This window comes from Pantherophis guttatus, chromosome 13, assembly GCF_059756535.1.
Source record: "Pantherophis guttatus breed Tessera chromosome 13, ASM5975653v1, whole genome shotgun sequence".
NCBI classification, from domain to species: domain Eukaryota; kingdom Metazoa; phylum Chordata; class Lepidosauria; order Squamata; family Colubridae; genus Pantherophis; species Pantherophis guttatus.
In genome coordinates, this window is record NC_142075.1 from 2,294,968 (window position 1) to 2,318,830 (window position 23,863).

General features: G+C 49.3%; 2 protein-coding genes across 14 annotated transcripts in view; one reads left to right on the forward strand and one right to left on the reverse strand.

Moving 5' to 3' along the window:
* PPIP5K1 (diphosphoinositol pentakisphosphate kinase 1) overlaps positions 1 to 1,398 on the reverse strand; it is a 34,960-nt gene extending 33,562 nt beyond the window's left edge. For 9 of the 12 annotated variants that reach the window (XM_087877947.1, XM_087877944.1, XM_087877942.1 and 6 more), the window contains exons 1-3: positions 1,135 to 1,398; positions 326 to 1,059; positions 152 to 242 (exon numbers count right to left, since the gene is read on the reverse strand). In XM_087877947.1, coding sequence (XP_087734073.1) covers positions 152 to 242; positions 326 to 1,031 — 797 coding nt within the window. In that variant the 5' untranslated portion in view covers positions 1,032 to 1,059; positions 1,135 to 1,398. The remainder of the gene's footprint in view (positions 1 to 151; positions 243 to 325; positions 1,060 to 1,134) is intronic. The other 3 variants (XM_034435571.3, XM_034435566.3, XM_034435565.3) reach the window with 1 other exon arrangement.
* Positions 1,399 to 1,701: 303 nt separating this feature from the next.
* Positions 1,702 to 11,945, forward strand: CKMT1A (creatine kinase, mitochondrial 1A). Of its 2 annotated transcripts, none has more exons than XM_034435606.3 (9): positions 1,702 to 1,822; positions 6,609 to 6,807; positions 6,896 to 6,991; positions 9,721 to 9,942; positions 10,256 to 10,341; positions 10,656 to 10,779; positions 10,952 to 11,086; positions 11,295 to 11,420; positions 11,731 to 11,945. In XM_034435606.3, the coding sequence occupies exons 1-9, from the start codon at positions 1,782 to 1,784 to the stop codon at positions 11,845 to 11,847; spliced, it is 1,146 nt and encodes a 381-aa protein (XP_034291497.1). In that variant the 5' UTR covers positions 1,702 to 1,781; the 3' UTR covers positions 11,848 to 11,945. The 2 variants fall into 2 exon arrangements, with proteins under 2 accessions (XP_034291497.1, XP_034291496.1); XM_034435605.3 differs by lacking the exon at positions 1,702 to 1,822 and adding an exon at positions 3,439 to 3,704.
* Positions 11,946 to 23,863: the final 11,918 nt, after the last annotated feature.

A 23,863-nucleotide genomic window follows, 5' to 3' on the forward strand; every position in this document is an offset into this window, starting at 1 on the left:
GCTGGTGGTGGTAGCCCAGTTAAGCAAATTCCAGCTTCTAAGCCACTTCCACCCAAAATGACCCAAAGATCTGGTGCAGATTCAGCCCGCTGTTGGAGGCACAACGCAGCCCATAATACCCCAGCAAGTGTATTCACCTCCACAACCCTACCTGTCCTGGATGTAATATTGCATATCAAGGTCGTTAATCAGAAAAGGGTTGCGGAGCTTGGCATAAGCAACAGCTTTGTCCAGTGGGAACCCTGGAAGATTCGGGGAGGAAAACCATGTTGACCACCAGCTGAGCACCCAGGCAGAAGAGGAGCCGGGACGCCAGCTGGCCAACCTTTGGAGTGGAAGGAGATGAGGCAGTCGCAGGCCGGCCACTTCTCCACCGGCTCGTTCAGGATGACATCTTCCCCCATGATCACCACCGCAATGTATTCAAACTTGCACAGCCGCTCCAGGATTTGGGTCATGGGCTTGGATTTGGACTTTTTGGTCATGGCGCAAATGCCAACCACAATCTGCCGTTCTGGAGGCTGCAAGAGAGCCGCAGCAGCAGCAGCGTCACCTTGGGCAGTGGGTGGTCTGACCACAGGAGGCTCTTCCTTAAAGTCAGGCACAAAAGCAAAACGGGGTGGGGGGGCACAGAAACACGCGCAGGCCAGAACTAAGGAGGACTTCCAAGAGAAGAGGAAGGGGCCCCGCCAGGCTTCCAGCTTCCCTGCTAGAAGCCCCCAGAAGCACAAGAGGGAACACCTCCCACCCCCGGGATGCCCTCCAGGGGACTTCCAGCCCACTTCCCTGGTCAGCTCTCCCCGACTTCCCTCCGCCTCAAAGCCAGCAAGGCTCCTTCCGAGGCAGGCGGCAGCAAGAAGCCCCTTTACCGACTCTTCCTCCTCCTCCTCCTCCTCCTCCTCAGCCTCAAAGAAGGGCAGCTCTTCCATCTTCAGCTCTGCGCCCGGGAAATCCACCTCCTCATCTCGACAGCCCAGGAAGAACTTAGCCGCGGAAGCGCCCTCCTTCAGCTCGGCCGTCCAGGACGACATGCCAGAGCGCGCAGCCAACCATCCCGCTCTGCAACGAGCAGGCCGGCGTCACCAGCGGCCGCCCAAGGCGCCCCGCCCGCCCGCCCGCCCGCCGGAGCCTTACACTGCCGCATCCTTCGGGCTGCGGGCGGCCTCCGGAGGCGGAAGAGGAGCGAGCGGCGCCCGGCCTGTCCTCCCGATCTTCGCAGCCTGCCAGGACGGCGCGCCTTCGGCCGGCGGGGCCGCGGGAGCCACCCGGAAGCGCTCGCGCTCCGGCCGGGCACCAGCGGGCAGGCGGGCCGGCCTCCCGGACGCGCCAGCCCCGCCTGCCAGAGCGGCCGCCGGGCGGGGAGGCGCTTGGCTCGGCCGAGGCTCCGCCCGGCGCCCACCGCCAGACCGCCGCCCCCGCCCCGGCTCTGCCGGCCGAGGAGCCGCCCGCCCCCTCCCTCCGGGGCAGAGAGCGTCGGGGAGCGGGCTGGTTCAAGCCGGGGCAGGAGCCAGGCGGGGGCGGGGTAGCTCCGAGCCCAGTTGGGCTTGCGCAGGAATCCAAAGGCCGGCGGGCGCAGCTGGCAGCGGTCACCTTGACACACCTGCCCGCGCAGGGGCAAGCAAGTCCAGCGGAGGCCCCGCCTCCTGGCCCTCTAGGTGGCAGCCAGCCCCGCCCCGCCGGCTCCAAGAGGTCTTCCCGGGCCAGGAATTGCACCGGCTCTCTGCCGTCTCATTCCTTTGGGCCCATTGCTCTAATCTCGGGTGCTTTATGACCGCGATTGAATGTTTCTCGTGTCTTTCATGGCGTCGGCTCTCCCACTCAGGTTTGCATTCTCTCCATCCCCTCTGCCTCTCCATCTCTAAGAAAAACGTTGACTACTTTGGGAAGACTGAAATTGGAGGGAGACCTTGTGCATCACCGGTGCTGGGAGCGGGCGGGCGGGCGGGGCAAGCAAATGCAGCTGCAAAGAGGGTGACCAGTGTCCAGAGGAAATGCAAGCGCAGGTGGGGAATAAGAATGATGGGGAATAAGGGGCCCTTGGGGCTCTCTGTGCTTGGTTGTTTTCTTGCAAATGTTTCATGAGCCAAACCAGGCAACATCATCAGCACTGCAAGAAAACAACCAAGCTCAGAGAGCCCCAAGGATCCACCCCTCATTTCAACTCAGTGCTACAAATATTCTCCTTTATTGATGATGGAGAGTCCCTGATAAGGGAAGAAGAGAAGGGGAACTTATCATCAGTGTCCTGGGGTGGAGGCTGTCACATTGCTCTCCATCTTGTCCCTTCCCCCACTGGCTAAAGGGAGCTTGTTTACACCCAGTTTTTTTAGCATCTCCCCTCGGACCCTGATGGACCGTGGACCATCAACAAGTCTCTGGGAGCTCCGAGGGAGGCAGTGCGGCTGTGCAGCCGAACACCTTTCCGAGGGTGTTGCTCTCTGTCTCCCTTGCTAGCAAACTGGTAGAGGAGAAATCCGACATGCCAAATATGCAGGAGGGGGCGAGAGATGGGCTACACTACCCTGATTGACCAGTCAAAGTCTTCTTTTCCCACGGGGAGGGGGACAGTCGACCAGACAAGAGCCCGGAACAGGCTGTGCCCAGCCTGAGGCTTGTCAACTGGAAAATACCTGCCTGCATCCCAAGGCAGCCACCCAAAGGTTCCCCGTGCAGCGCCCTTCAGCCGCTGGGGAGTCCTTGGGGTCCCTATGCACCAGAAGAAGGAGGGGTCTGCAGAGAACAGTGCCTGGTGGGGCGCTGCGTCTGGCCAGAGCAGCAGCGGATCTGCTCAGCATTTCTCAGCGCAGCCTCTTGCTTATCCTCTTGCCTGGGGAGGTCAGTTTTGGGGAGGTCGGGGAGGACCTTGGATGAGAATCTTATTGCACAAAGAAGCTTCATTCATCCCCGTGAAATATCTTGGTGAACAAACTAGATCAGCTCAGCTTCAAAGTATTGCGGAACTGCCCAGGGGCTCGTTTGTTTGCTTGTCTCTTCTCTTCTCTGCATGTCCCGGGGCGGGTGAAAAGGTGCCCAACCGGGAGCGGGGATGAAGGCAGCAGGTACCAGCCAGCCTCGCCCAAGGGGACGAGGAGAGCCTTCTCCAGAGCAGCCAGATTCCGACACTGCCGCCGCGCTCAGGAGCCGCGCTGGAGGAGGAGGAGGAGCGCTGAGCCAGGACATAGCCGCCGGGCTGCGGGGATCGAGGGCCGGCGGGGGGTGGCAGCAATCGGAGGTCGCCTGCCGCCCCCGCTCTTACGGGCCGGTGGGGGTGCTGCGGGGTGCCCTGCCCTGCCGGCGCTGTCCAGGCCGGGGTCGGTGCTGAAGCGCGCTCTGGGCGCCGCAGCCGCGCGCGGCGCTTCGGGCGAGGCCCCTGGGCTGGGTTGGGCCGGCCGGGCCGGCGCTAGGGCGGCGTAATCTCCGCGCTCCCCTCCCCGCGAGCCTTGCATTGGCGGTGCGTCTCCTCCCGCCTAGCTGTGCGAAGTCCTCGCCCGCCCGCGGCTCGCCTTCCTGCTTCGCGCCTTCGCTGCTCAGACTCCCCGCGGCGGCACCATGTCCAGCACCTTCGCCCGCGCCCTCTCCGCCCGGAGATCCGCCGCCCTCCTGGCCGCTGTGGGCGCCGCCGGCTCTCTGGGCGCCGGCTTCCTCTTCTCCCGCGACTCCGTCGGCCCCTCGGAGAGGTCCAAGCGGCGCCTCTACCCGCCAAGGTAGGGCTCCCGGGGCGACTAGGGATGCCCTTGAGGCGGCGACCCCCGGGAGGGCACCTCGGAGCTGGAGCGCGGGGCCTGGGACGCCGTGGCGGAAGGCCGGCGGTCCCCTCGAGGAACCAGGTCCCCTTCTCGGACCCTCCGTGAACTGAGGAGCGCGCCGCTCCCTTTTCTCCCGCGCCGCAACACTGAGGCCGTTGGGTTTGGCCTTCGGGCCAAGAGAAAGAGGGAGTTTGCTTTGTTCAGAAAGAGGGAGTCTGAACGACCTCCAGAAAGGGGGGGGTCAGGGCCGCCAACCGGACTCCTGCCTTCCCAGGACACCCAGGGGTTGCTTCCTCTCCCCAGCGCAGCTAAAGAGAAATGCAGTCCGCTTATGCTCTGGAGCCCTCTCTGTGTCAGCTCCTTCCGGGCCTTCGGGCTCTGGGTCTCCCCCATCCCACAAAACAGCACTAATCTAGGGGTGATTATCCTCCCAAGAAGGGCCCTGGAAGCATCCCCCAACCCTGGGCAAAGCAGAGCCCCCCCAGAATCCCTTTCGAAACAGGCAGGGGCCAGGCTGTCCTGGGGCCAAGCATGGGTCACAGGTGCAAAGTGAGCCCAGGTTTGTGGTGCAGCTCCCTCTTCCTTATCTGCAAAGGAGGAATGGAGCCCAAGCCCCGCCCACCTTTTGGTCTGCGGCTGGAGAGACCAGCCAGCTGCAGGCTGTTCTCTCCTGAGAAAGAGCCTTACAGGCCCCAGACTGGTGCGCTGTGGTGGTTCCGGTTGAAGGGAGGGCACAGACAGAGCCCTTCTAGCACCCCCCACCAGCCCCTACCTCTTCCTCAAGACACCTTAGAAGAGTTCAAGGGCCCTCTAAATTGACAATAAGGTCAAGAGAGAGCGGCTTCCTAAGAAGATTAAGGAAGGGAACTTAATGCAAGCATTACTCTGCTGCTGGATTGTGAATTGGGGTCATCACAGTTGCTTAACTACTCCAGGTTGAAATGAGATGTCCACCTGACAGAGGACAGGATGAATCAGCAGAGTAGAGATGATTCTCCAGCTTCTGAGTGGCAAGAGCCGAGATACCTTACACCAGGAAGTAGGAAGAGAGGAAAACAGGCTACCTCCTAGGTGGCCCTTCCCAGGACTATGAACTAAGGCAGAGTCCTGGCAGAACTGGAATCCAGGTGACCTGAGATTGAACCACATTTAAGCACAGGCCGCTTAGACCAGCCAGCTTCTCCTGTTTGCCACTCTGGGAAGTGTACAAGCTGCAAAATAACAAATCCCCCACTCTGACCCCAGTGAGATAATTTAGTCAATTTGCTGCCTCTATTTCTTATTTTTGTTTCTGATGGTATCTTTTTAATGTTTTTACTTGTGAGTCATTGGGAGTCAAACAGCGTACTAATCTAATAAATATTTTAAATAGAATTGTTCCACTTTTACCTTAACTAGGCACCCTCTGCCTGCTAGTTGGCACTTAACAAAGTAGCTGAACTTCATTAACGTGCAAATGTCCCTTGCTACTGGCCCAAACCAATGGTTCTCAACCCAGGGTCCCTAGACCCCAGGGTAAGTGTGATGTCATCACAGGGAGTCCGCAGTGGTGGGATTCAAATTTTTTTACTACCGGTTCTGTGGGCGTGGCTTGGTGGGCATGGCAGGGGAAGGTTACTGCAAAATCCCCATTTCCTCCAGATCAGCTCAGACTTGGGAGGCAGAGAATAGATGGGGGTGGGGCCAGTCAGAGGTGGTATTTACTGGTTCTCCAAACTACTCAAAATTTCCGCTACCGGTTCTCCAGAACTGGTCAGAACCTGCTGAATACCACTTCTGGAGTCCGCGAAGGCTTGAAGAAATGTTATGACTTAAATCTTCACTCAAGATTGTGTGGAGGGGTCTGTGTCCACAAAAGGTATTTAAAGGGAGTCCATGATGAAGAAAAGGTTGAGAACCAATGGCCTAAACTAAGCAACTCCCAGGGGAGAGACGAACCAAAGGAAGTGCTTTGCAAGCAGATGCCATGGCAATTCTCCTTACTGCTACTGGGGCTGATGGATCCAGACTGGGGGAAACTCTCTGATGCAATAGCTTTATTAATAAACTTCTATTAATTGTAATGATCCTAGTGCCTTCCCCTGTGGTATTCAACCTGCAGTGGGTATCCAACACTATAGCCAGCAATACTATGTCACTAAAAGGGCATGGGAGCCAGTTTGATGTAATGGTTAAGACATTAGGCTAGAGACTGGACGAGTGTGAATTCTAGTCCCGTCTTAGAAACGAAGCCAATTGGATGACTTTGAGACAATCCTGTTTCTTGGCCCTAGGAAGAAACAGGAGGCAACGACATACCAATTCTGAAGTCTTGCCAAGAAAACTGCAGGGACTTGACCAGGCAGTCCTCAGGAGTCAACACTGACTCAAAGGCACCAAAACAAAAAGGCTGCTGACAGAAGACGGAGAAGCAAAAAATTTAATGGTTCTCCACCCATCCTTGGATGGAAACAAGATTGGCTGTGCATTAATCGTTCCCATTCTTGTTGATCGCTCTCCTGCCTCTGCTGCTGGTGTTACCAATCTCTGCCATAAAGGTGTATACTGTATGCCTCAGTGTGGAATAAGGGAGGAAACACTAACTGAACACCAGTATGGCTAAAGATGACCTAACTCTGGGCTGGGACGAAGGGTCAGGTTTCCCTAGCAGAAATAGGAGGCTACCGGGTTTACCTTTCAGGGACAAGGGAGGGAAGAGCCATTGCTGCGCCAAAGGCATCAGAGAATCCTAGAAGCAGAGGAACAGAACAAGTGTCCAAATGCTCTACCTGAAGGATAGAGAAGAAAAGATGGGAATGGTTCAGGCCAAAAGGCAGAGCTCTCTTGTCATTTTCACCCGGCCCTTTCCACCATCTCCCACAGTGCCGAGTACCCTGATCTGCGCAAACATAACAACTGCATGGCCAGCAACCTGACACCGGCCATCTACGCTCAGCTCTGTGACAAAGCCACACCTGCTGGCTGGACCCTGGATCAGTGCATCCAGACTGGGGTGGACAATCCCGGACACCCCTTCATCAAGACAGTAGGCATGGTGGCAGGAGATGAGGAATCCTATGAGGTGAGTGCTGAGAGGCCCACCCTCCTTGCCTATCCAGCCTTGAGCTTCTTGAGATGATTGCTAACCAATGGCCCTCTTATGACTCCAGGTTTTTGCAGAGCTGTTTGACCCTGTAATTGAAGAGAGGCATAACGGCTACAATCCACGCACCATGAAGCATCCCACAGATCTCGAAGCTCGTAAGGTATGCTAACTAGGGGCCTGCCATGACTGCAAGGAACTTCAATAGAGCTTTATTCACAAAACTGGTCTTAGAATGTATCACAATCCACACATTTCTCTCTGCAATGATTTTAATGTACAACTACCCAGAAAAGGAATGTGTGGGTACACTCCAAACAAGTCTTGAATCTCCTAAATTATATCAAAATGGGGAGCATGTACTGTTGGAAAATTTGTTCCTAAGATGCAATGCCAGCACAGCAAAATATATAATATAACTTGACAATGAATGTATGGAAAGAAAGGGAAAGAAGGGTTATATTTAAAAATAGCAGAAATGCAACAATAAATAGTAAACCAAAGTCCTTAAACATTCTAAAAAAGAATTCAACTGTAAGATGTTAATGGAAGCCCATCAGGGAAGGAGTCTATTTACTTTCAACCAATGGACCCCTAATGGCTTGTGCCATTAGTCAAATGGGTCATGATAAGGGTGTGAGCCATTGTGGCAAGGTCTTCCTGACCAAGGTAGGGTTGCACCATGGCCTCTACCTCCTATTCAGGCTGGATTACAAGTCCAGGAGGACACACATACACACCCCAGTCATAGTGACTCTCTACGTATTAAGGGATAACATTAGAGCAGGCAGAGAATCCTAGTCTACCACCCATAGTATTGTTTTGCTTGGGTTCAATTTTAACCTTTTCTGTCCCATCCAGAGCCAGGATTTCAGGGCAGGATTTCTGTGACCTCCAGCATGGCCCAGACTCATGGCATATAGCTCATTTTAATTGGCCTACTGATTATATTGAACCCTGAACTGTTGAAAGAACTCCCCAATGTCTTCAAGTAGATCTTCAAAAGTAAAGGGAAGTAAAGATCTGTGGTACTCTACCAGGCAGGGTCTATTAGGCCAACGTCTGGAGCTGACTGCTGAGGAAGGACTGGAACCATTGCAGATTAGAGCCCCCAATCTATAACCCAATTGGATGGCCCAGAAGGTTACCAGCAAAGATCACCAAGAGGATAAGAGAACCAGGACAGTTAACACTCCCCCTGCCCAGGTCCTGGCAAAGGATATCTACAAGAGCAGCCAAAGCCAGAGCCATCCATGTTCAGGGCTGGATTCAGAGTCCAGATGATTCGTTCCTCTAGAGCAGGGGGGTCAAACTCAATTTCATTGAGGGCTGCATCAGGGTTGTGTTTGACCTCAGGGGGGCCAGGGGGGCGTGGGCAGCTCGATGTCACTCCATGTCAGGGGCGCCTGTGGTGGGCCAAGCGCTCTGCCAGTGAAAATGGGCTCCTGAGCTCCATTTTCAGCTGGGATGGCCTCCTGCAACCCTCTGACAGTGAAAACGCATCCCTCCCAAGCTCAGTTTTCACTGGCAGAGGCACCATGGGATGGTCCTTTGTTGTTTCCAGGGCAGCTGCGAGGACCAGATCTAAGCACCTTCAACACCCCTACTTTAGAGCATTCCCCACTGTTGACTCAAGATAATGCTGGTGCAGCCCTCTGTGGCCCCATTTTGAGCAGTGAATGCTCATCTCAGACTCCAATAGACATAAACTGAACACATAAACACATAAAGAGATCTGGAAGTCACAACGTTTTTTCTAAAAAGACAAAACTGCCAATTGCTCTTCTGCACACAAGTAACTCACCTGTCCAGCACAGCCTCTGTTACTTCAGGGACTAGCCTGTCAAATAATATTGGTTAGATGTACACTTATGTGCCCCTTCAGGAACACAAGGTAGTAGTGGCATATCTAATACAATCTCCTTCTATTCCCCAACAACAACCTAGTGAGGTAGGCTGGGCTAGGGGGCAAGGCTGACCCAAAGTCACCCAAGGAACTTCTGTGACATGGAGGGGGACAGAACCTGCCTTTTCCTGCCTCCCTGACTTCTCCCCGTCACAGGCCGGGACAGGGCAGCATTTCAAGAACGGGGAGCCCCAGCTCCTTTGGGGGCTGCTGAGGCCAGGCTGACTGGGGAGGCTTCTCCAAGGCTGGGCCTCAGATCCCAGAGTATGTCACACTTTGCAAGGAGACACAGCTTGGTTAAGAGCTGCCTGGGATGGGTTCCTCTTTGCACAAGGCATTTAAATAGATGGCTATTCAATTAAACTGAATGAAATTAAATCCAGGGCCTTTTGCCAAGTCTCATCGATCCCGCACTACAAGCTCTAGGAATCTATGGCTCCTACGTACAGCAGCCTCAACCCTTGTTGGGCAGGGGCGGGCACTGCATCCTAGAGCAGAGCATTTGGGAAAACAGCTGCTTTAAAGAGCAAGAAGAGACAAAGAAAAAGAATGATGAACTCAGGGGGCCTTTGGGAGGAAGAAAACCAGAGATTGACATACTAGACCTGACTGCCTCAGCATTCCTGGCTACTTCCAAGCAAAAGAAGTGTGAGCAATGGGCGCATGTTCTGAGCACAAGAAGTTTAATGGAAAACGCTTGTGCTCTGTGCAAAGTGCTTTCCCCCATTTACATGACTGTGGTTCCTCCTTAGGAGCTCCTATGCCAGCCAGGCCAGGATGCAGCCTGGCAAACGGGGCTTTCCTCTTGCTTCCCCTGCTAAAGATGTCTCCTCATCAGCATCTTAACTGGGAGCTGGCTTCTGACCAAGCCCTGAAAGCAATGGGAGCCCGCCAGCCCGCCAAGGGCAACAGGAGGGAGATCAAAGAGTGTGGCTGAGGAGCCCACCCTTCATCTCCTTGTAGGTGACCAGTCTCTTCTTCCTCAGATCAAGGGGGGGCACTTTGATGAGCGCTATGTCCTTTCATCGCGGGTCCGCACTGGCCGCAGCATCCGTGGCCTGAGCCTGCCTCCAGCCTGCAGCCGGGCAGAACGGCGGGAGGTGGAGAAAGTCACAGCAGAAGCCTTGAGCGGCCTGACCGGGGAGCTGGCAGGCAAGTACTACCGCCTCAGTGAGATGACGGACAAGGAGCAGGAGCAGCTTATTGAGGTGAGTGTGCCGGGTGGGGCAGGGCCCTAAGCGGACCCTCCTTGGTTGAGAGAAGAAGCCATGAGGAAGGAGAGCAGAGAAGATCAGGCCAAGCTGATGGTACCTGCAGGCTCAGGTCACCTGTTGTCTGGGATCGTGTGTAACTTCCTGCAAGGTCCCTCGGCTGCCAGCCATCACCACCGCTTCCTCAGCCCATTAGGCAGCAGGCAGCAGCTATGCCCTGGGACGAAATTCAAGGGAAGCATAAAGAGATCCTAGCAGGGATAATCATCATCTTCTCCTCCTCCTCCTCCTCCTCCTCCTCCTCCTTTAGGACCACTTCCTTTTTGACAAGCCTGTCTCCCCTCTACTGACAGCAGCAGGCATGGCTCGCGACTGGCCTGATGCCCGGGGAATCTGGTAGGTCTCTGTGGATGCTTCTGATAGGGACAGACCAGGCTGGACAGATACTCCAGCTCCAGCCCCAGGAGAGGTGTTTTCCTGAGCAGAGGTCCTCTGCGATGTGACTTCCTCTGGCAATAAAAAACATGGATTAGTGGGGGAATGGAGTTGGCTGGGCCTTTCCCACCATAGCAGCTTCCCACTTTAAGAGCAGTTTAAAACTGCTTGGTAAAGACCAGAAGCTGCCCAGGGAGGGAAGGGAGGTCTCACCACAGCCAGGTCGGTTGGTGGTAGCCTCCTCTCTCCTCATCAGCATCTTAACTCCTGATCAGGCACAACCATGAGAAAACCTTCCTGGTCTGGATCAATGAGGAGGACCACACTCGTGTCATCTCTATGGAGAAGGGAGGCAACATGAAGAGAGTCTTTGAGAGGTTCTGTCGGGGCTTGAAGGAAGTGAGTCTCCCCATTTCATCACTGAGACCTTCTCAAAGGGGCTGAATCAGAGGCTGCCAGAGAAGCTGAAGGGAAGGGGGGTTAGGCAGGTGGGCAAAACTGGAGAGGTGGTGGTCACAGAGCACTGGCTTAGATGGATCCACTTACACTTTGTCTTTCCTCCCACAACCAGGTAGAGCGACTGATCCAGGAGAGAGGCTGGGAGTTCATGTGGAACGAAAGGCTGGGCTACATCTTGACGTGCCCATCCAACCTTGGCACCGGCCTGCGTGCCGGAGTTCACATCAAACTGCCACTGCTGAGCAAAGTAAGGACAAGAAATGTCCCAACTGCTCCGAGTCCTTTCTGTCAAATACAGAAAGCTACCTTTCCTTGGCGTAAGCCAATATCAGTGCTTTTTCCCCTCATCTTTTGACCTCAAGAGCTACAAAACACACCAAGCTCTGTTATCCCACCCCCACCACTGAGCTTTCAATGTGACATTGCATTTCCCCCCTCATTACATCTCTATCTAGGACCACCGGCTTTCTAAGATCTTGGAGAATCTACGGTTGCAGAAGAGAGGCACCGGGGGCGTGGACACAGCTGCCACAGGGAACATCTTTGACATTTCCAACTTGGATCGCCTGGGCAAATCCGAGGTAACGCCCAGGTCTGGCTAGGTGCAAGTGTCCTCTTTTGCCTTCCCTTGCTTTTTGTGGTGCTTGTTCGAGTCATCCGGACAATTGCAGGCATAGGGGAAGGGCCTTGGGAAAGGGTAGGTATACGGCAAGCAGGGCTGGGTCAGGGTGCTTCCTCCTTCAGAGCTTGTTGATGCCAGCATGGCTTAGTACCACACGAACAAACGGGACATCCAGGCTGGGCCAGCTGACTAGAGCCAAGGGTCTGTCTGAACTGCTCCAGCTCAGCCCTCTCTCTTACCACCCTTGCTTGTATTCCCATCCTTGGCAGGTTGAGCTGGTACAGATGGTGATCGATGGTGTGAACTACCTGATTGATTGTGAGCGACGCCTGGAACGAGGCCAGGATATCCGCATTCCGGCCCCTGTCAGCCAGTCCCGTGGCTGAGCCCAGCCGGACCCCTCTGAGGCTTGAGATGCCTGCATGCGTAGTCTTGTGGCTCTGTGTACCCTGCAGCAATCCCCATAAAGTCCCAATTGCTTGGCTTCCTTTGGATTGCAGCTATTTTTTCTGCCCATCCCTGGGGGCAGCAGGGAAGAGGGACCTACTAGGTGGAAAAAAGAGCCCAGGCTTCTCTTCCAAATCCCGGGTTCCCCTTCAGAGGATAACAAAGGGGCCTTGAAAGGCTTGGGAGGACAAACTGATGAGTTGGAAGATTGGCAAAGCTGCTCCTGTCCCCAAGATCTAGGAGGAAGTTTCATTGTGTCTGACCAAACCAGGAAAGAAAAAGGGGATAGGAGTCACACTTGAGATTTCAGAGGGAAAACTGCTATCTTCAAAGGCAGTGGGGAAAACGGAGCAGGAAAACAGGGAACCACAGGCCAATCAACTTGATACTGATGTTTGGAATACCGAAGTGGAAAGGACTTTGGAGGTCTTCTAATCTAATCCCTTGCTTAAGGAAACCCTTTACCATTTCAGACAAATGGCTGTTCAGTCTCTTCTTAAAAATATCCAGTAATGGAGCACCCACAACTTCTGGAGGGAAGCCGTTCCATTGGTTAATTATTCTGTCAGGAAATTTCTCCTTAGGTCTAGGTTGCTTGAAAGAGAGAAGCCTTCAGGTGCTTTGGGCAACCCCGTTTTCTTTGTGACAGCCCCTTAGATGTTGGAAGACAGCTATTATGGAAAGATGCTAGAGCAGACCACAAAGAGATTCATAGGTGCCTTAAAATCAGTCACCACTTCAAACCACAGAATTCAGCAGAGATTGGTCAGGAACAACTTGGGTAATCTTTTTTTGCTTTGTTTTTTGGCAACCTTAATTTCTTTAATACATTGCAAGAATGTTATAGTCATAAAATATCTTGACTTCAGCTGACAAAAGTGCTCTTTTGATTAGCAAGCAAGATCCAGGTGGCATGCCAATTAAGTTCATTCACAATAGTTTGAAAATAATTTTTAAAAAGTACTTATTAATGATAACCATCAAACAAGTGAGAAGTATGGGAATCCAGTTTGGTCCTGTGTTTTCATCAATTTTGTGGATAAAGGGGCACGTTTATAACACTTACCAAATTTGAGCTGGCACAAATTGGGATGGCATTAATTAATATTCCAGAAGACTGAAACAAAGTTGAAAGCAATCTTGATCAGTTAGAAAAATGGCCTTCTAGTTTTATTGAGACAAATGCATATTACTCACTAGGAAAAAGAAGTTAAATGCACAATTTGTATGCGTGGTGTGCGCATGAAAAAGTTCCTGGAACTGGGGTGGATTACAAGCTGAATATGAGTCACAGTATCACATGGCTGCTAAAAGAATAAGTGCCATTTTGGGCTTCACCAACAGAAGCATAATTTCCAAATGTTAGGAGGGAATTGTTCCTCTTTGTATTGAACAAACATTCTGAGTATTATCCATCCTGGATAATCATAATTTGAGAAATATTCCTTTGCCAAGAAGATGATCAGAAAACCAGAGGCAAAACCTTTTGGGAGGGAGGGACTCGCCTATGGTGGGTCTTGAAGGATTTCAAGGGGATGAAAAGATGGGCCACCTAAAGAGCCAAGACCACACTCTCTTGCCTCGGGGGACATTTCTTTGTGCACCCTCAAATCAGTTAATACAGTATCTGAAAAATCTTAATAGCTTGTCACCTATGTGTTGCTCTATCAGTTCTTTATTGAGAGGTTCACTATTGCTATAATATTTTATTCCATACATTTGTCATCAAGAATACCAATTACCCTACCCAACAACAATTTTCTATCACTAGAGCTTTGCAGGGCTTCCAGGAGGTAGGTGATTATGATACATAGACCTGGTGATACCCCTTAGCAATGGACAATCTTACCCAATGTGTAAGTGGAGAGAGAACTGAATTCTGGGGGACTCTGCAAAGCAGGCTTCAAAGGTGAGAACCTTCACTGCCAATCAACCCTGACTGGTAACAGCCCCATAGAAGGAAGAGAACCAGCACAGTACAGTGGTGCCCACCTTCAGTTCATGAAAGGATGCCATGGCTGATGGTATTAAAGTCAGCTAAGAAGTCCATACGGCAAGGATGGATATACTGCCCCTTCTGCTCCCATCAGAGGTCATCCAAAACTATGATGAATGCAATTTCGTACCTTTTTCCAGTTAGTGAATCCTGACTGGAAAAAGTTCAGATAATCTGCTTCATCAAGGTCCACTGGAGCTGCTGAGTGACCGCCTTCTCCACAACCTTAATTGTCCAATATGGTGGGATCCAGGAAGGACTTCTTGAGCTGGGGTGAACCAACCCAACTTCTTGAGGTGGAGAAAACAACCCCTTTTCTCAAGGAAGAATCTATCGCCACTACAACCGAGTCATACATTTCTTCCCAAGGAGACTTAGCTAGGCAGGAGAGGCATGAATAAAGTCACAGTCAGAAGGACCCTGTCCGTTTTCTCAGGCCAAACAGGTTCAAACCATTTTCAGATAACCGGCCAAGGCTATGCCCCCAGTATCTGCATGGGACTGCAACAAAGTTGGCATTAACTGGGAATGGATTTAAGCAATTTTGTCCAACTGATCCTCTGCAAAGTTCTCCATAGCCTTTTAGCTGAATCTAAAGATAAGTTCCCTTTTACCCTAAAGGGCTTGTGTTACCCAAAACAAGGCCACCAGTCAGCTATCTGCAGACGCAATAAGGGTATTGCATTAATGTGCACTTAATTTAAATTAAGATCACACTTGGAATACTGTGACCAGTTTTGATCACCATGATATAAAAAGATGAGACTTTACAAAGAGCACAGAGAAACAGCAACAGAGATGATTAGGGAACTGGAGGCTAAACTGTACAATGCACAATTGAGGGACCTAGATATGTGTCAGGACTGATCAATTCCTAGGAAAGAAAACCCTTGACTCCATAGATTCAGAGAATCTGGCCTCTCTGAGTTCAAGTGTCCCCATCGGTTCTCAGCAATTCCACTCATATACCTCCCTGCACGCTTCCCCTCCCAAATGCCCATTGCTCCCTCCCTTCCTGTTTCCATGGCAGTTGGCAACAAGTTTGAAGGAAAGTGATGATGACCAGGCCGACATTCAGTCCCCAGTACAGAGGCATTAGCTCTGTTTTGAGGAAAGGTCAGTAACAACCCTAATAAGTGTTCCCCTCACTCTCAGATAATTCCTCTATAAAGTCCATTGGTATCTCTTTCCACAGTGCCCGGGGGCTGGCTACAGTCTGCAAAAGTCCCATTGGCTTTGCCGGTGGTCTCTTGGCCACTGCACAGAGTAGACAGCTGGCCATGTGGCTTTCAATGTCCTTTTTCAAAGAAGGCCACCAAAACTGCCGCTTGATCCAGTGCAGGGTTTTTACAAAACCAAAGTGTCTTGTAGATTTAGAGTCATGAGCACCCTGTAAAACAGTGCTCCTCAAACTTGAGGGCACATACAATTTAGCCCCAACTCAGGTCAGTCAATCTGTGCATGGTGTAATCATTCTTATGAGTAGTAAGCCACTCATCGAGTTTAAGTGTTTTTCAACTTCTCACACAATTCATTTGAAATCTCCCTTTCTCACCTGAGATGTAGTGGTCAATGGAGTGGCTAGCTGCTTTGAGGGAATGACCAATTGAACCACTTCAGCTTTAATACTATTGTATTGAGGCAATCTGGACAAAGCATCCACCATAAAATTATTTCCACCTGGAATATAGTGCAGGGTGAAATTGAGCCGGTTAAAATATTGAGTCTAGTGGACTTACTTAGGGGATAGTTTACGCGGGGTTTTCAGAGCTTCTAGATTCTTATTAGCCCACACCTTGAACTGTATTTTGGCTCCCTCTGGAAAGTGTCGCCAAGTGAGCAAAGCCAACTGTACTGCAGATGTCTCCTTCTTCCATACTGCCCACCATTGCTCTGCTCAATTTCAGTAAATTTTTTAGAGATGTATGAGCAGGGTTGTAGCAGGCCCTGGGCATTCTCTTGTAATAATACAGCCCCCAGTGCTATATCACTCACATCAGACAAAGGCAGACTAACTGTGATAATGGATAAAACCAATTACATCAAGAAAACTGAGAATTTACTTAATAACATTAACCAGGTAATCAACAAAGACCCAACAAAACAATTAGACAACGGAATAAGGACAACGGATAACCTTGATAAGAAAGGAAAAAGAAAAACAACTAAATTCAACAGAAATAAAAAAAACCTTACTACCACAAGACTCAACTATACCCAGATTCTATGGACTTCAAAAATACCAAAAAATGAAATTTGTCTTTGTCCCATAGTGGTGCTACCGAGAGCACCAACCTACTAACTAGCAAAAGTATTAAGAAAAAGACTCCACCATCTCGTCAACAATTTGGCTTATTCTATATACACACCAGGACAATTTCTTCAATTAATTAAAAAATCAAAATAAACAAAGAAATAATGGCCTCATTTGACATCACTGCATTATTCACATTGGTCAACATTGACCTGGCCAAACAAACCATCTATGATCTACTAAGAGAAAATCAAAGCCATAACCTAAAGAACACTCCTTGTCCACCGATGCTACCATGAAAAGTTATGCCTCATAAACACACTTAAAGTTCAATGGCAAAATATATAAACAAATACAAGGCACGCCTGTGGGATCACCTATATCCTGCCTAAGAGCAGAAGCAGTAATGCAGAAATGTGAGCACCCAGTCCTGCCAACCATCCAGCCAAAACTTTGGGCACGTTACGTGAACGACACTTTTACCTTCATCAAACACTCCACACTAGAAGAGACACACTATCTATTCAACAACTGGGATCAGTTTTACATGTGAAGAAGGAAAAGAATGATGACTCACCTTCCTAGATATCGACATAAGGAGACAAAGGCATAGAAATATGAATAATAAATAAATAAATAAACAAGATAATGGAGAATTAACAACCTGCATCTACCAGAAATCCACACACAGAGACCAAATTCTAAACCACCCCACTGCATACAAGAGGAGCTGCACCCAGACCCTTTTTAAAAGAGCCAAAACATACTGCAGCACCAAGTCATTAAGAAAAAGCAGAAGAGAAACACCTTTTTGATGTTTTCTTCCCAATGGCTATCTAAAAAAAATTCATTCGTTGCCCTCCTTGACCTGGTAATAAGTCTCCCGCAAGTCTAACTTAGTGAATATTCTGCCTTTGGCTTGATGCACAAGCATGTCCTTCATCAGGGGCAACGGGTAGACATTTTCTACGCACACATTTAGCCCTCTATAGTCAATGCATAAATGAAGGGTTCCATCTTTTTTCTCCTGGAACACCACCAGGGCTGCCACCACAGTCTAACCCAGGGGCCTACAACCTTAAACACTCAAAGAGCCATTTGGACCAGTTTCCCACAGAAAACACTGGGAGCCACAAAACCTGGGTGGGCATGGCCAACTCGATGTCACTCACTTCCACCCAGTCACATGACAGCCCCTCAAGCCACACCTACCCAGATTTTGTGGCTCCTGGTGTTTTCTTTTCTGTGGGGAAACAGGTATCTCTCTCTGTGTGTGTCTTTCTCTTTCTCTGTCTCTCTTTCTGTCTCTCAACTCTTTCTCCCTCTCTTTCTCCATGTCTCCCTCTTTCTTTCTTTCTCTCTCTTTCTCATCTCTCCTCATCTCTCCTCTTTCTCTCTCATTTCTCTCTTTCTTTCTCTCTCATCTCTCCTCTTTCTCCCTCTCTGTCACTGTCTCTCTCTCTCTCATGTGTGTATGTGTGTTCCTTCTTGAACCATTTCCAAAAACAAGCAATGGTTGATTTTTTATTTTGCTGATGTTCTTTCTTCTTCTTTGAGTGCTTTTTACCATATGATTTAAATCAAGAATCATTTCAGGTTCCCAGATAAATGAAGCTCTTTCGTCCCCCTGCTGTAGCTCCCTGTTGGCTGAACCCACCACTGGCTGGCCCCGCCTCTTGCCCTCCCCTCTCAGTCACTTGCTTTTTGGGTGCTCCTGTGCGTCTGCCCCTTACTCCCTCTTTTCTTTGGTTTTCTCATCTCTGGGTGTTGGAACCTCTTTCCCTTTTTTGGCCACCTTCTGCCAGATTTTTAAGAGCCCTCTAGTTTACATAAGGCTTCCATTTCTGGAGCCAAGACAGTCCAAGCAGGAGGGGTCTCTCCATCCCTCGTGCTACTTATAAAACTCAGTCTTTTTGGGTTTTCCCATTCTCATTTCCACTGGCTCAGTTATAAAATGAGCCAGGACCCCTCCAGATACTGTCCCATCCAGTTGGCAAAAAGCTATTGGCACCTTCAGCTGCTTGAGTCTCAGTCCCAACTTTCCATCACCTCAGGTCTAACCATCCATCTGGTGCAGCCCGAGTTCAGTAGAGCCAACATCCTCCCCTGGGTCCCTGATGAGGGCACCACTAGTTCTACCAGAATGGTTAGGGGGATTACTTATTGACTTACCAGGGGATCAGCATTGGAATCAGTTTCACTCTCACCCAGGCTGGTCGGAGCTCCCAGCCCCTCATAATCAGGAAGAGTAAACTCAATGACCTCCACCCATTTCAGCCCTGTCTCTCGGGACCTTGGAGCTGGTTTCTCTGCCTTTTTCCCTGGAGTCGCCATGACTTTGTGGCTGGGCTTGGTGGATTAGCATTCCATAGGTTGGTTCCCCTCCTTTATGCATTTAAAACATGCCATGGATGGATCGCTGACTTCTGGGTCTCCTTTTGTCCAGAGGGGAAGGATTTGTACCACCCACGAGTGCCCCGGTGTCAGTCTCTGGCTAGGTCAATCTCTACCTCATCCGCTAACACATACCAGTGATGTAGGGTATGTGGGGCTCCATGTGAGATACAGGTGTGGTAAACATCATTGTTGCAGTGGATGAGGCCATGGTCTTCAGGCAATGTGGCTAGTTGACACACCAACTCTTGGAACTCCTGGGTGTACACAGCCACCGACCCCCAATCTTGGGTGATGGTCTTCATCTAGGTCTGAGCCTTGCACTCTGCCCATGTGACTTCAAACCATTGAAGAAGGGCTGCCATGAATCAGTTGTAGTTACGCAGCTGGGGGGAGACCATTATAGACCTGCACCTTCAAGAGCCATGGTCATTTTATTTTATTTTATTTATTTATTTATTTTTAAATTTATATATTGCCCTTCTCCCGAAGGACTCAGGGCGGTGAACAGCCAAAGGTAAAAAACATAGAATACAAAGATTTAAAAGCAGTTTAAAATATATTAAATAATTTGGCCCAACAATTAAAATACCCCATTTAAAATTAAAATTAAAATTAAACAATTGGAGAAGTTAGGCCAGCCTGGCTTGTTGAAATAAAAAAGTCTTGAGGGCCCGGCGGAAGGTATGTAAATCCAGAATCGTCCATATCTCCAGGGGGAGCTCGTTCCAGAGGGCAGGTGCTCCCACAGAGAAAGCTCTCCTCCTGGGGGCCGCCAGTCGACATTGTTTGACCGACGGCACCCCAAGGAGCCCCTCTCTGTGGGAGCGTACTGGCTGGGAGGTTGTTGGTGGCAGAAGGCGGTCTCGTAGATATCCAGGTCCTAAGCCATGGAACACTCTAAAGGTGGTCACCAACACCTTGAATCGCACCCGGAGGACCACCAGGAGCCAGTGCAGCTCGCGCAGGAGAGGTGTTACATGGGAGCGCCATAACGCTCCCATAATCACCCGTGCGGCCGCATTCTGGACCAGTTGGAGCCTCCGGGTGCTCTTCAAGGGGAGCCCCATGTAGAGAGCATTACGGTAGTCCAGGCAGGAAGTGATGAGGGCATGAGTGACCGTGCACAAGGAGTCCCGATCCAGAAAGGGACGCAACTGACTTATCAGGAGAACCTGATAGAAAAGCCCCCCTGGCCACGGCTGTCACATGTTCTTCTAAGGACAGCCATGCATCCAGGAGGACACCCAAGTTGTGAACCCTCTCCGTGGGGGCCAAAAACTCGCCCCCAATAGTCAGAGATGGCACCAACTGACTATATCGGGACGCCGGGAGCCACAGTTACTCGGTCTTGGATGGGTTGAGCTTGAGCCTGTTTCTCCCCATCCAGATCCGCACAGCCTCCAGACACCGGGACATCACGTCAAGGGCATCACTGGGGTGGTCTGGGGTGGAGATGTACAGCTGAGTGTCATCAGCGTACTGATGAAACTTCACCCCAAAACCACAGATGATCTCACCCAGCGGCTTCACATAAACGTTGAACAAAATCTTACTCGAGCTGCCTCCGTCCCCAATTCAGCCCCATATTCTTGCATGTAGTTTTAGACTTGCACCAGAAAGAACCCCAGTTGCTTCACTTCCCAGGCTGGAACTTTCAGGGTCTGGCATCTCTGAGGGGCATCTCCGCAGGTGGAGGGGCCCGTGCGGCAACAGCTGCTGGGGGCAGCACTACTGGGCCTGGCATTGGTCCAGGTGGAGCAAGCAGCTCTGTCCACAGTTTGGTTTGGGCCGGTCCGGAGAGCCTGAGTGAACAAGAGTTTCCCAAGCTCTTTGATTCTCGATCGCTTTTTGCAATAGGTACAAGATATGGCTCAGCATGGCGTCCTCTGGATCAAGAGAGGAGACTTCGCCTCTTGCCCCACTCACAACATTCTTGCCTGTGGGAACCTCTGCTTCCTGGATTAAAAGTACCTTCAAGGGTTGATCCTCTGGTTCTTCCTTTCACCCCATGCCCAATGACCATGTGGGCTTGACAGGTTCCTCATCGAGGCCCAGCTCCTCCAGTCTTTGTCTCAGGTGTGATGAGGTCTAGGAAGGGACCCGCCTGGTGCCCCGGTCTCCTCCAGTTCGGTGTCATGGGTAGACATTTAGATGCTCAGTCTGCACTGAGTCTTCAGGATGACTGTTAAAGCAGACCTTGCCTAATGTCAGGACTAATGTGATCAATTCCGAGGAAAGAAAACCCTCAACTCCATATTTCAGAAAAAAGGTACTTTTTAAAGAATGAACTGTATGCAGCAACAGTCAGGCGAAGTGTGAAGCAAATGTACATGAAAAGACAAATTTAAAATAACCCCAGAGCCCACCCTGCTCGGGGCTCTGTTCTAACTGCCAGACTTTTGCAGGCACAAGACGTAGGACATTAGTTTCATCCATTAGCCCATGCCCCAAATCCACCCAATGGGAAGGACTAAAATTCTCAACCAGTGTCTCATCCTGAGGCATCTATGTGGCCCTAGGGAAGGTGATGGGGGGGGCGGACAAGAGCAAGGCCCGGCCCTCACAGCAGCTACTGTCAGCCTCAGCTTTGCCTGCTTCAGCTGCCATAAGAAACGGGGGAGGGATTAGTTATGGGGGCGAAGGGGAGGAAGATGCAGGAGGTGTTTTTTTTTCCATTGTAGGATGTGTCTTCCAAAGAATCGAAAGTGAATCTTCAAAGGGAACGGATGACCAACTGCCCTACATTCCTGATGAATGACGCTGCCAGACGTGATGCCACCTGACCTTTGGGAGACCTTTGGATTGGCTGATGACCAATGGACACGGGGGGGGGGAGCTTAGTAGATGCTATTTCGCACGTTTTGCTCACTTCCAGCTTTACCTGGGTTGCGATCATTTCATATTCAGTAAAAGTACTAATCTCTTCAAAATGTTTGAGTTTGGGTTTTCCTTTCCTGGATATTGAAGAAAGCATACCTGACATTAAGCTGGAAGTCACATCCAGTCATCCCAGACAAAAACCGACGCTAATAAACCGGGCAGATGGTTGGCTTACACATTGAGGAAAAAACAAAGTATACGGACTATTGATAGTATTGATATTGGAGGGAAAGAAATCTTTCAACAAAAATTAATTAAAGAAGCTTTTGTGGACTATTATACCAAACTATATGCCAAAGAGGAGGTGCAGAATGGACTTATAGAAAAATATTTAAACGATAAAAGAGTTACAAAAATTACTGATCAACAAAAGGAAAGAATGAATTATCCTATAACAGAGGAGGAGATAATAGTAGCAATTAAACAGTTAAAAACAGCCAAAGCTCCTGGCACGGATGGTTTGACCGCAGTGTATTACAAAACTTTGCAAGCTGAAATGGTGGGACAACTCAGAGATTTATTTTGCAATATTCAACAAGGGGGTAAAATACCCCCATCATGGACAACTGCTTATATATCTTTGATACCAAAAGAACAAGTCGGTCCTAAAAAACCAGAGAACTATAGACCAATATCTCTTTTGAATACAGATTATAAAATCTATGCGAAAGTATTAGCCAACAGGTTGATGCCAGTAATCCAAAAGGTGATTCATGATGATCAAGCGGGATTTATCGAGGGCAGACACATGAAGGATAATGTAAGGCAAGTAATAGATTTATTGGAATATCTTGAGAAGAATAAACAGATTCCTGCAGTGCTGGTCTTTTTGGATGCAGAGAAGGCCTTTGATAGAGTGGATTGGAATTTTCTACTAAAGACTTTAAAAAAGATGGATTTTGGGGATCAATTTATACAGGCGATTTCAGCAATTTACCAAGAGCAAAAGGCACAGATCATTATTAATGGAAGTTTGACAACAGAGTTTAAAATTGAAAAAGGAACAAGACAGGGATGTCCGCTGTCCCCACTTTTATTTATTCTAACATTAGAAGTCTTGCTAAATACAATACGGGACTCTAATATCTTGAAAGGTATAATGATTAGGCAAGAGGATTATAGAATAAAGGCATTTGCAGATGATCTGGTTGTTACCCTATCACAACCAATGGAATCAATAATCTTGATGAAGGACATTATACAAGACTATGGTAAAGTTTCAGGTTTTAGACTGAATCCAAAAAAGACTAAAATGATAGCTAAAAACATGACACAAGATCGTAAACATGAGCTTGAAAGGAGGGCAGGTTTTGAGACTGTACCTAAGGTAAAATATCTAGGAGTTCAGGTTGCAGAATCAAACATGAAATTGTTTCAAAATAACTATGAGGTGTTGTGGCGAGAGGTGCAGAAAGACATGGAGACTTGGAAAAAACTGCAGCTGTCTCTACTTGGAAGAATAGCAGCAGTTAAGATGAACATTTTGCCAAGATTTCTTTTTTTGTTTCAAATGATTTCGGTGCTTAAAAGTGATAAACAATTGAAAGTCTGGCAAACTGGAGTGAATAAGTTTGTCTGGAACGAGAAAAAGCCGAGAGTGAAATTGAAAATTATGCAAGATGTTCCAGAAAGAGGAGGTCTTAAACTTCCAAACCTACAGTTATATTATGATGCAGCAGCTTTAACTTTAACAAGTGATTGGTTTGGAAGGAAAAAGACTGGAATATTGAATGCAGAAAGTTTTGATCTCAAATTTGGATGGCATGCTTACTTATTTTATGATGACAAAATTGATAAAGTATTTAAAAGTCATATACTTAGAGACTCTTTGATGAGAGTTTGGAAGAAGCACCGACTCAAATGGGATTATAAAATACCGCTATGGCTGGATCTTTGTGGAATACAAATATAATGTCACTCGGGGGGGGTTTATACAAAGAGGTTCTTTTTACAGATGCGGGCAGATGGCAGCTGAAGACATTGCAGACACTGTTGGACGAAGGGATTAATCTAACATGGTTACAATATAATCAATTACAATTGAGATGGAAAGAGGACCAAAAAACTGGTATTATGTTGCATGAAGAAGAATTGGTTAGACATATAAAAGAGAAAGGTCCAATGCATATCAAAAGGCTTTATAATGTTTTGTTAGAAAGGGATTCAGAAACCGAATTAGTTAAAGATTGTATGATTAAGTGGGCACAAAATTTTGAAGAACCAGTGATGTTGGAAACATGGGAAAAAATTTGGGTTCAGAATGTTAAATTTACACAGTCGCAGAACCTGAGGGAAAATTTTTATAAAATGTTTTATAGATGGCATTTAGACCCCAAAAAGTTGTCATGTATGTACCCTAATGTTCAGCCAAAATGTTGGAGATGTGAATGTTTGGATGCTACGTATTATCATGTTTGGTGGACCTGTA